The 12,396-nt window shown below is 40.2% G+C and overlaps 2 protein-coding genes across 3 annotated transcripts in view; both read right to left on the reverse strand.

Moving 5' to 3' along the window:
- Positions 1–1,315, reverse strand: part of znhit6 (zinc finger HIT-type containing 6) — a 43,803-nt gene extending 42,488 nt beyond the window's left edge. For both annotated transcript variants that reach the window (XM_085437133.1, XM_085437132.1), the window contains exons 1-2: positions 1,134–1,315; positions 647–712 (exon numbers count right to left, since the gene is read on the reverse strand). In XM_085437133.1, the coding sequence (XP_085293259.1) occupies positions 647–712; positions 1,134–1,246 (179 nt within the window). In that variant the 5' untranslated portion in view covers positions 1,247–1,315. The remainder of the gene's footprint in view (positions 1–646; positions 713–1,133) is intronic.
- A 2,244-nt stretch (positions 1,316–3,559) lies between these two features.
- col24a1 (collagen type XXIV alpha 1) overlaps positions 3,560–12,396 on the reverse strand; it is an 87,578-nt gene continuing 78,741 nt past the window's right edge. Inside the window, exons 50-60 of the mRNA XM_085436306.1 lie at positions 11,245–11,298; positions 11,072–11,134; positions 10,775–10,828; positions 10,549–10,584; positions 9,615–9,650; positions 7,906–7,932; positions 7,029–7,094; positions 6,754–6,922; positions 6,564–6,673; positions 5,369–5,599; positions 3,560–5,005 (exon numbers count right to left, since the gene is read on the reverse strand). Coding sequence (XP_085292432.1) covers positions 4,859–5,005; positions 5,369–5,599; positions 6,564–6,673; positions 6,754–6,922; positions 7,029–7,094; positions 7,906–7,932; positions 9,615–9,650; positions 10,549–10,584; positions 10,775–10,828; positions 11,072–11,134; positions 11,245–11,298 — 993 coding nt within the window. The 3' untranslated portion in view covers positions 3,560–4,858. The remainder of the gene's footprint in view (positions 5,006–5,368; positions 5,600–6,563; positions 6,674–6,753; positions 6,923–7,028; positions 7,095–7,905; positions 7,933–9,614; positions 9,651–10,548; positions 10,585–10,774; positions 10,829–11,071; positions 11,135–11,244; positions 11,299–12,396) is intronic.

Below are 12,396 nucleotides of genomic sequence, written 5' to 3' on the forward strand. Positions count from 1 at the left end.
TGAAATGAAATGATCACAGCCCAAATACAGTTTAGAGTGTCCACCACATACCTCATTAACCATTGAGGAATAAGTGCCATTTCTATATACAGTCAACAGAGTATGAGAGCTGGAGTTAAAATGTGATTGGACCTCACTTATGAATGCTGTCCAGTACACTCATGCATACAGAAGTACTGTTTATTCTATGACAGTATTTAAAACTTAATTGACATAGATGACTTAAGATGCCAAAATCTGTCCTTTTCCATGGATTATTATTATTCCACAGCACCACACTGTGCTCTCTGATAGGTGAAAGCAAACAATGCAACACCAGTGGGACACTTTACAAGGTGAAAATGTGTTGCAGTTTTAAATTACTTCACAATAAGGTCACTTTCTATTCCACTTAAAATATGTGTATATTAACAAATTTTTAAAAGAGTATCAATAAATCAATAACAGCCACATCCTGGAAGAAGGTCATGAAAGAATAAGAGAATAAACTTCTACATTTTGAATTTATAAAGGTCTAAAGAGGTGAAGTCACCCAGTGGTTTACAAAAGCACAATTAGTCCTAACCACATTATGGATAAGCAGCTTCGTTTTTGTGTGTATTTGCTGCTAAGGCTTTAGCACTTAATCAGAGGATATTCATCTCACCTGCAGGAATGAGTAAGGCAGGCTGGACACCTGTACTTGGCCTCCTCTGATCCGCAAACACCACAACTGCAGGACATACAACACGTCAAACTGAGTGTGTTTAACAAGTAACGGTGCTCAACACGCACACATAACCTGTAGTTGAGCCAGAAAATGTTTTGTGTGACAAACTTTAGGAGATATACTTAATATATACTAAAAGGTTAAAGTAAGTGTTAATAAACGAAGAAGAAACAGAGTGAAGAGTTTGGCTGTGGTGGTCTCACTTGAAGCTAACTAATAGCCTGCTAACTTCATAACTGCCTAGCATAAACATATTACGATAAGTAGCATCTGGTATGGGACAGATGATGTATCTGCTACTCGGTTAACAAATATTAGGATTATGCCGACTCTGAGAAGTGAAGCTGAGCAAACAATCTTTACAGCAAACGCAAAATATTGTCCTAGTTTTGTGGCTGAGCTGCAGTCGGTTTAAATCGCTTACCTGGAAAGAGACATCTTTCTTTTCTTCCCTCTCTCCTCTTCTTCGGTGCTGCTATTTTCGACTTTGTTCTCCGCGGATGACATGTGTGCTGTTGGAAGAATTACTGCGCTCATAACGGGAGAATTGTAGTTGCACGCGGACGAAACGACACGCCGGGATCAAAACAAATGCTCTTCCGCCCCGGTGCCAGCACGTGGATACAAGTTCCGGTTGGAAAATGTGCTCATTGGCGCCTCTCGGTGTCTGCGCGTCAGAAATGCATCCCATGATCAGCTCGCCAGCACTGTTTTTGTTGTTGTTTGTTTGTTGTTATTTTTGGTCTCTGTGCCTGCCAGTGTATCCAAGCTTAAAATAGATTGAAAATAGACACGGATAATAGAATATGCAAGAAGTAAGAGCAATAATGGGTCGCTGGGCAGGATAGTAGCTACATCAGACCCTCTCACAAGCTCCAGCACTTATTTGAGTTTCTTTTCTCACGAGATTTCTATGTGTGTTTATATAGGCTGTGTTTATTAAAGGAGTGAGTGATATGAATTAAAGAAGATTTCTTTAAGCTGTGTGTGTGTGAACAAGAGGGTACATGCCCATGCACCATATTCAACATCCCTCAAAAAACTGATCAGCAGTTTAGAAAGAAAAGTGAATTCATCCATCCATCGATCTTCTTAATCACTTCTCTAATTGAGGATCGCAGAGAAGCTGGAGTCTATACTACCTGCACTCCCTGAACTGGTCGTCCTATTGTATGACCAAAACATAAAAACAACCATTCATGCTCACATTTGCTCCTTGATTTAGAATAACCACTTAATCTAACATGCATGTCTTTGGACTGTGGGAGGAAACCACAAGAGGAAAATGCAAACTCCACACAGAAGGGCCTCAGTAGGCCACTGCATTCGGACGCTATTACTGTGATTAACCGCTGCATCATTGTGAATTAATTGAATTCGTTTTATAAAATGACAGTGTCACTTTTTAAAGTTAAATAAAGACTTTGAAAACTCATCAGATCTTAACTGGAAAAAAAATCGCGCTGGATATTTATACTGATGTGGACTGGGTAAACGAACGAAAGGATGCTATATCAACTGATACCCCAAAAGGTGAAAAAATGACACAGCAGACTAGTCCATTTTGGGGCGTGCTGAAAACATCAGAGCATGCTCCTAATGGCATGACAGATGGTACCCTGGAGGAGCTTCACTCAGATCTGTACATGACTGCGCTGCTGAACAGCGTGAGAAGCAAACTGACAGAACTTCCAGAGCCGTTCTATTGGATTCAGGTCAGGCAAGCGTGGGGGGGCAGGCAATGATGTTGATTCATTCATCTTCCAGGAACTGCCTGCTTCCTCTCACCACATTGTTGTGCACCAGCAGGAAGCCAGGACTCACTGCACCAGTATAGGATCTGACAATGGCTCCAAGGATTTCATCCTAATATCTAATGGCAGATGTGTCGAGATGCCAGACGATGTTACAGGCAGCCTAACACTCTTTACAGTTTCTCCAGACCCTTTTACGTCTGGCAGATGTGTCCAGGGTAAACCTACTCTCAACTGTAAGAAACATGAGGTGCCAATTCTGGTTTTCTATGGCAAATGCAATTAGGGCTCTACAGTGTTGGGCAGTGAGCACAGAGCCCACGGCAAGATGTCAGGCCACACGCCACCCTCATGAAATCTGTTTCTGATAATTTGGTCAGACATTCACAGCAGTGGCCTGCTGGAGGTCATTTTGTAGCTCTGGCAGTGCTCATCCTATTCCTTCTTGCACAAAGGAGCAGATACAGGTCCTGCTATTGGGTTAAGGGCCTTCTACAACTATTTCATCTTTCTTAGAGAAACAGTCTGTCTCGTGGAATCTCCTCCTTATCTCTTAAGACTGCTGGGAGACACAAAACCTTCTGGCATTGGACATATCGATGTGCCATCCTGGAGTTGAACTACCTGTGCGAGCTCTGTAGGGTCCAGGTATCACCTCATGTAACCAGCAGTGACACAGACCTTGCCAAATGCAAAACTTGTGAAAAAACAAAAGAGACGACGAGGAAAAGAAAACACCTGTGGCCTCCACTTATAAAAACCATTCCTCTTGTGCAGCTCGTCTTATTGTTGCCCCGCTAGTGTGCCTGTTGTTAATTTCATTAACACCAAAGCAGCTGAAACCCCCTCTGCTACTTACCTGACCAGATTAATATCCCAGATTTGATGCTGATTAAAAAGTGTTCCTTTAATATTTTTTAGCAGTGTATTTTTATGGTTGTAACATTAGGGGGGAAATTTTTTACTTAAGTAACACTGGGTGCAGATCTCAACCTGTTATTGTGCACATCTGAAACTGATAATGAGGTATTACTCCACCACTCTTTATAACAAGTATGTCCTTCATTCAAAAAAAAAAAAAGGTAACAAAACCACATGTGGATAAAATGTCCCATTTATTTGTTTCTAAAATTATTTTTTATTTACACATTTGCATCCAACTTTGTCCTCCACAAACTTTATGTAATTACACTTAATTAATGGTAACATAACTTAAGAGTATGATGACTGTTTTCTGTGTTTTTTGATTTTGTCCTCCCGTAGCTGCATTTGACTTCTGAATTTATAAAGCAGTATGATGAACACACAGTCACAGGTGTGCATGCACGCACACACACACACACACACACACTTCAAACATAAATACTCCTCTAGACCGAGCTGTGGTTGACCAAGTAAGCAAGTTCTCTGAGAGTATAACTTTACTGTACCACAGTAATGTGACCAAAAAAATAATAATAAATCTAAAAACAAACCAAAAAAAAAAACCAGGTTATAAATAAACATTGAAGTATGCTGTCAATATATACACAGGAAACGTTGCAGCACCAATGATAGGTTTCCCCTGAGGAAACTACCACATAGTAGGAAAAGCTATGAAAATATGTTGTGTATCAAAAAATGGTTCATAAATTAGAAGTGACCAAATCAACATAAGCATTCAAACAACATAAATTCTGATGTAACCGGTACATACAAAACAAAAGGTAAAAATGACTAATTTGACTATTTTTGAAAGCAGGTAGAGGTAGAGTACCATCTGTCAAGATGTACAGGTCCGACTGGATGGGACCGAAGACAAAAACATAATGAAAAACAATATCAAATATAGCCTCTGATTGGACAATGAAATATTTAAAGCACACACATTTTCCATATGCTATTGCACCTTTAGTTAGATAGTGCCCTCTGCAGAGGCCTGGCATGATCCTTTGGATTCGACCCCTTCCAAGGATGGTGTGTTTGGGAGTTGAAGGGGTGGAACATGAGTGAATGGCAGGTTTGAGTTTTGGGTTTTGGACAGGCTGCTGCAATGTGAGGCCCTACCCCCGTCATCAGGAAGTAAAATGGGTCCATATGCAGTGGCCCAATGCACCTTTTGAGTGAAAACTAAACAAATACTTTACACATTGATTAGATAAATATCAGTATACACTGTCCTCTTTGGCATGGGTGTTCCACAGAGACTGATTTCTCCCAGGTAGAGCTGCCTGCCGTTCGATGTTGGGTTTTTGTTAGTCTCACAGTAAGTCCTGCTGAAGCTCTCCAGCAAATGCAACAAGCTCTCAGGGATACAGTCTGCCTTGCTGTGCCAGCATCTCTTTGGTAGGAAATTTTAAAAATCTGCGGATTTAAGTGGTTTATAAAAGTGGCTTCGATGATAGGGATGTTGGTATCAGAGGAAGCAGACTGGACCGATTTCTACGTTTCGCTGACTGTTGATTTGTGAAGTGGGAAATTCCTCTATGTCTACAATTGGTAGCTGACCACTGTCCTGAGTATGGAAGAGGAATCGTGACTGGTGCCAGCTGCCATCTTGGATCTGGAACAGGACAAATGGGGGAGGGGAGCAGATTCTATTTATTTGTGGTAATGACTTTTAGTAAATACAAAAATATATATATCTTTAGGAAGTTCTTTAAAATTCTGCTGTCACCTATTTAATTACAACCAACAATTTATCACCAGCATAAAGAATATATCAGAGCATATCATCAGGATATCACAGTTTACATTTTCAAATCAGTCCCAGCAAGTCATAATTTCACGAGACAGTCCTATTGATATGCAGAATTATGTGCGGGTTTCTGTAAGAATAACCACAGAAAATGCTCACGACTAAATCAAACTGCCCTAACGACGAAAACAAAGGCACTTTTTTTTTTTTTTTTAAACACCACATTACCTTGCACTCATCTTGTAGCACATGTGGTTCAAGTAGTGTGTCTTTCTCAAACATCTGTTTGTTCCAGCCACGAAACCGAAGCCTGGTGTTCTCTTTGTGTCCACTGGAGCTGAAGCTGTCTGCGGTGCTGGAGGGTTGATAACTCAGGCAGTGAAACGTGATGCTTTGGCTAGCCTCACTGCTCAGTAAATGGAGAAACTTCATCTGGACATTTCCTATGTCAAATACCATCTGTTGGAGAGAGAAAGTGCACAGACGGTGTAGATTGTGAACACTATAGCATCATGTCAAAAGGAAAACAAACCAGTTTAGACTTGGAAAAAGAACTGCTGATGCTCACAAAGCAAGAGATGGATATGCAAAGAGCTGGAGTGAGAAGTATCATCAAGAAACTTGGAGACAGCCACACAGTACAGAACAACCCTGTCAATGGAAGGAAGTGAACATTTTCAAAGAATCTGGAAAGAAAACCAGTGAGAGATGTGTCTAAAGACCCCAGAGCAACTGCCAAGACAGCAGTGAGTTACTTAGCCAAGTCAAGAAGTAGTATTTAAGACAGTAACTAGAACCCTGCACAGGAATGGACTAAGAGGTTGGAGACCAAGAAATACTGCACTTCTTCAGAAGAGACACCTTCAAGCTAGAATGAAGTATGCGAAAGACAACCTGGAGAAAGATTAAGCAGCCTAGAAAGGTGTTCTTTGCTCAGCTGACACAAAACTAGAACTCCTTGGCTAAAGAGAGTACAAGGAAGTACAACCCTCTGTCATAGTTTTATAATTTTGTGAATAATTTTGTTTCAGTGTGCAAAGTAAAATAATATAAGCATAATGCAGTATAGCAAAATAAAACTAACTCTAAATGAATCAAAATGAAACTTTTCTTGTACCGTCAGTGTTAAATACTATGGTCTGAATCAGGGGTTGGCAACTCCAGGCCTTGAGTGCTGGTGTCCTGCAGGTTTTAGATGTGTCCTTGATCCAACACAGCTGATTCAAATGTCTAAATTACCTCCTCAACATGTCCTGAAGTTCTCCAGAAGCCTGGTAATGAACGAATCATTTGATCGAGGTGTGTTGACCCAGGATGATATCTAAAACCTGCAGGATACCAGCACTCAAGGCCTGGAGTCGCCCACCCCTGGTCTAAAGTAAGAGTAAAAGTGTCCTTTTTCCCCCCACTCGTTCAGTGTTACCTTATCAGTTGACACTGGATGTAAACAAGTCTGTCCCCCTGCTGTAAAGTTGCAGAACACCTGGAAGGCATCAGACGTACAGCCCAGGTTTGGATCAACCCAGAACCAACCTGAAAAGAGAAGAATATTAATATTAAGACCTGCTACCTGTGCAAAATAGTGTCTTCCATGTATGGGTGAAGACACTCACCGTCTTTTAACTTGTGCTGGCAGTCCAGCAGGTCTTTACAGACACGAGCTGGGTTCTCCTTTGTCCCGAGAGGCTGTTTGATGCTCTCGATCACACTGCTCAAATACTGTAGAGTCTTAAGTACTTCCGTGTTCTGGTCTGGCATGCTCATCTCCATATTCTGGAAACTCTAGTTAAGTACGAGGATGATAACACTGTGAACTCTCAAGTTTTAACCTGACTTCACAAATCTACTAATCCATAACTTCTCTACCCATCCTTATAAAGTGCTTCACCTCAGTCCTCAGGGCATCATTGGAAGCGGATGGACTGTAGACTGCTAAGTCGTCATATAACACCCTCTGTGGATTAAGAATCACCATATTCAGTTCAATGAAAACAATTCAGTGCCTTCATTATTAAACTGAAAGATTTTAATCTGTCAGCTTGCTCATTGATTAAAGTAAATATGGCAGCAGAAAGACATGTCCAGTTTAGTGAGAAAACTTTAACAGCGTCAGTGTACACTTTAATACCACACAAGGGCAGAAAAATAAGTCTTGGATCAATAAACAGCCACATTCTTGATTTTGGCTGCGGGAAAATTAACAAATTCCCCTCAGTATAAACACCACAGCGATCACTGAATGTGTGTACACAAAAAAGGCAGCTGAGTTGTTTTAGGGGGGTTCTTGGAACTGTTTGAACAGGAAAAGGTCATGTAGAGAGCAGAAAGCTGCATGATATCCAGAATCTGGGACAAACAAGAGTAGCCACGCCAGAAAAGGCTTTGTCAGTGCTACTGAAAAAACAATCACAGGGATCTTAGTTATTATTCTAATACACCATTTGTTGGCTCATCTAGAGTAAGACGGGAAACAGGTGCTTGTCCTGGTTCGTTCATACCCTGCCACTCAGAAAAAAATGGCTTGTATTACTTATTTTTTACTAAAACGTTTATTTAAGCTTGAAAAAGCACATATCTTAGGTTTCAGGAAAGAAGAAAGAGAGAGATGTAACTCATTTACCCCCCCAACCACAATGAGATATAAATACCTACAGGCTAGGTAATATATATTCAAGAACTGTACATCATTACAACATCTGAATTTTACATTAAAGCAAGACTCCTGCTGTCTAGGCAATCTTGTCTGCATTACACAAAATACTTACTGTTGGACCAGGAGCGCCAGGGGGTCCCTGGGGTGGTAGAAAGAAAAGGACAAAATGAGTAACACACACACAGAAATGATCTCATTGTGGTTGCCATCATTTCACTTTTTGGTTTGTCATGTATGCGCCAATGGACTCTGAAGAAAATGTACACTGCAGGAAAATGGTAGAGTGTACAACCACAGAACTGCCCTAACCCCAGCTCGCCATGTCATTCTCTGAAGTCTTGAGTCACTTCTCACTTCTTTACATTTTGCTTCCAAGGAGACAGATTTGGACTCCAGGCTTTCTGTAAATCTTTCAGAAGTTTTCTTTCGACACTGGCTGCTTGTTCACTTATTTTTAGTCTAGTTCTTGCGCTTGAACATTTTTGGAGGAATGTTTTGTTGACGTTGTTTTTTTGTCTGTTTGTTGAATCATTAAAGCATCAAAGAAGCATCTAGTGTTATGTATAGACCAATTTTAAATTGTTGCCGTCCCCAAAACACAATTTGTGGTGAAGGTGAAGAAGAAGAAGAAGAAGGTGAAGAAGAAGAAGGTGAAGAAGAAGAAGAAGAAGAATGAAATGAAAACAACGGAATTAGAATCAAAACAATGGAATTTGAATGAAAACAACAGAATTTGAATAAAAAGAGTAGAATTATAATGAAAACAAAAGCATTTGAATGAAAACAATGGAAGTTTAAAACAAACAACAGAATTAGAATGAATAGAACAGTTTGAATGAAAACAACGGAATTTCAATAAAAACAACGGAATTAACATGAAAACAACAGAATTTGAAGAAGAAGATTATTTGAAAGGGTTTCTCCAAGACTCAGGAGGTGAAAAAGAAGGAGTTGAAGAAGAAGGTGAAGAAGAAGGAAAAGTATGGTCAGCATAAAATGTTTCTGCACTTTTGCAACAACAATAGTGAGCTATTAACTTAACATAGTATCTGAAACTTATGCCCTTAAGAAACAGGACAAAATCCAACAAAGACCTGACACAGTAAAACAATGGCAACACCAAATTTGAATCTAAATCATTATCAATATGTAGGGGGAGAAAGTCAGGAGAGAGGTACCACAGGGAGCGTCTACAGCAAACTGTAAAACATGGTGGAGGCAGAGATTTTGATCTACCATGCAGTACCATTTGGAAAGCATCTGATTATCAAAAGCTTTTTGACCTTATTCAGCATGGAAATGATCCCAAACATGCTGCCAATGCGGTGTAATCATACCTGGATACACACAATGATGTCAATCACACATGGACTGGTCTCCCCAGAGACCTCAACATTATTGAGGCAGTGTTGGATCATCTCAACAGAGAACAGAAAGAAAGGCAGCCCAACATCCAAAGAAAAGCTTTGGATGTTCTTCAAGAAGCTTTATGAAGTTCAGAGTGTGCTGAAGAATAAAGGTGGTCATACCAAATATTGATTTTCAAACACATTAAAAGCCCACAAACTGAGTTTTTGCCTTTCATACTATATTTCCATGCATGTTTGCACATTTCCATAAATCCTCGCATCTATTTCTTATTTTCTAATAAAATATAAAGGAATGAGAGGTGACTCAAAACATTTGCACTTCTGTATATTTGACCTGTGAAAACTCTCATTCATAATTGTTCATAATCCAAAATAACAGTGAAGTATATACAGTAGTTCTGTGTATACAGTAGGAATCATTCTGTAAAGTGATAGTGTAGTTAGCACTTACTCTGGGTCCAGGGCTTCCCTGTGGTCCCTGAGGCCCCTGAAAGAGTCAGGCACATAGAAAATACGCATTAAAATGGCTAAAATGATTACGATACACATACACTTCTACATAAATAACACACACGACGAAAAATAAAATAGATTAAATAAGTGCAGCCTCACAGTGAACAGAATGGAAGAGATTCGTGATTCATCTTCCTTCGAGCGCCTTGAAGCGACTGTTGTTGTGATTTAGCGCTGTATAAATAAAATTGAATTGGACTGAATTGAACTGAATCCTTCTGAGATGCTCTGTAGAGCGACAGTAGTATCACACACATACTGCCCCCTCTGGTGGACTAGGGACAAAACATTGGTGCAGCTGAACTTCATGATGTCTGTAAGTGGGATCTCAAGTCCTTTATATCCATACCATATTGTGAGCACATTTTAACAGCATCTGAGTAAAGCCTAGGATTAGAGGCCCATTGAGTACAGTGTGTTTGCGTGTGGTAGGGTGAAATGCAGAGGGATTTGCAAAGAACTGACAAACTAACTACCACAACCGAGAAGTGACTGTGTGGATTACACTGCGGCTTTCCCTGCTAACATTTTGTCAAGGCACTTCCTCAGCATTGTTTACACAAGAGGGCCCCACACTGCGCTCCAGGAGAGCTCATTATGACTCAGCCATAGCCTTAGCCTAAAGTGTCATACAGCACCGACACTTTAAGAAAGCCGTATAAACAAAACTACCACTACACCCTAGCTCACATTCATGTAACTTTCATCATCTACAGCTCTGTTTTTACACGCACAAACGGCTTTGAGGTGGCCGCTAAGACAACCGAGTGTTTCTCAGTCAGGAATGTTTGACACTTTGGCAGAGTGCAATCATGACATAATAATACAGAAGACTTTCCAGGTTTTGATTAAAGGGTTTGATTTCATCTCACCATTTCACCACCGTTTCCTTTTGGACCCCTTGGCCCCTGCAAAAAAGGATAACATAGCATAAAGACACATACAGCACTGTATTCCAATCTGTATTATCAATTAACTGTCTTTATTGGAAATTAAACAATACATACAGTGAAAGTCTGAATGTCAGAGTGTAATAATTCCTTTTTCTTTGTACAAGTCTTACACACACACATACACAAAATGAGAAAAAAAACCTACAGGTTTTCCCATTGGACCCATTTTTCCTTCAGGGCCTAGAGGTCCAGTGAAACCCTGGAACAAACAGTGACATTGCTGAAAAAGCAGTAAAAACATCTATAAAGACTTCAAGGTGTACTGCACATGTGTCTACATTCATGTTCTCTTCATAAACACTTTGACAACAGGGAACAAAACAGAAATGTATTTATATTTCTGAAAGTTCTTTCCTGAGTGGGATTTGATTTAAAGCAGTACTTCTGAAGAAAGCACCATTGTGTGCCTACCTGGTCCTATTTCAGTTTCTATTAAACTCACCAAAGTACCCATAGGACCTTTAGGACCAGGGAAACCTCTCAGTCCTAAATCACCAGTTGGCCCCTGTTTCAAGGAAAAAGATATTTGTTATTTCTTATTCTAACCTACTCTCCTGTTATTTTTTATCGTTTTTCTATATGCTCTTAATACATGTTGGCCACTCAGTTGTTTACCTTAGGTCCTGGTAAGCCCTGTAAACCAATCATGCCCAAATCTCCAGTTTCCCCCTATAAAAAACAAAAAACAAAAAACACAATATGCAGAAGATGGCTCTTTTAAAAAAAATTCTCTTATGTGATGTAATCGGGGCTGACAGCAAATCTCTCAACAATATCCTCAGTAGAATTACGGAGATTTACTCATAAAGGTGGGTGCCTAAGACAAATAGGTCTTAAGACACATGCAAAACATAAAGCCAACACTTATTATTGGAGATAATGGACAATAGAAAATAAGTTGTTTATTTCTTTCTTCTCCAATGGAGAAGAAAGGAACTTGATATTTGTTATTTAGTATACTGAACATCCAATAGCAAATCTCTAGCCCAAATTCTGGGCCCCATAAGTCTGAAGGCATTTTTGAGGCACAAAATGTGGTTTTAGTGTCAGGGCTACAGTTAGGTTTAGGCTAAGGGTTAGGCATTTTTGATGGTTAGGGTAACGGTAAGTGGCTAGGGAAAGCATTATGTCAATTAGATGTCCTTACTAAGATATAAAAGGAAAGTGTGTGTGTGTGGAGGTGGGGTTGATTTACTTGATTTTTCACCCAGTTTTAATACCAGACACAACAGGGACACTAGGCAAGCCTTATAAAGACCCTTCTTTTCTATTTCAAAAGAACTGGGGCACACACAGAAGACTTTCTGTCAATCTGCGGCAGTCTCAGTGCACACACTCACATGACCTAGACACACTGTGAGGGGATGGATGTCTGCGTCCTATCCTGTGTCTAAGCACATGCCTTCCAGGGTGGCAGACAGTGTTTGTACAGCCAGTCTTCCACATTCTTTAGACAGCTCCACTTTGAAACCGGTGACTCTGGCCCAGAGACTCTATTGACTAAAATGTGTAAAGGGATCTGACCCAAGGGTCTGAGTCTCCTCTCAGTTTCAGGAGCATCAGTGGAGATAACTATAGGAGGGGAGAGCAAGGGATTAAATGCTGTTTCTTTTTTCTTCTTCGGGGAGTTACATAAGTAAAGCAGAGCACCTCTTTTTCAGGTCCCTGGAGTGTGAGGATCTTACATAACTTGGCCTCACCAAGTGGAATGTTTCCATTCCTAGTCTCGCCCAGATAATTTGTTACTCTACTCAGGTTGGAAAAGTG

This window comes from Copadichromis virginalis, linkage group LG17 (assembly GCF_057382275.1).
Source record: "Copadichromis virginalis isolate Kocher_CV1m ecotype Utaka linkage group LG17, C_Virginalis_male_GT1.1, whole genome shotgun sequence".
NCBI classification, from domain to species: domain Eukaryota; kingdom Metazoa; phylum Chordata; class Actinopteri; order Cichliformes; family Cichlidae; genus Copadichromis; species Copadichromis virginalis.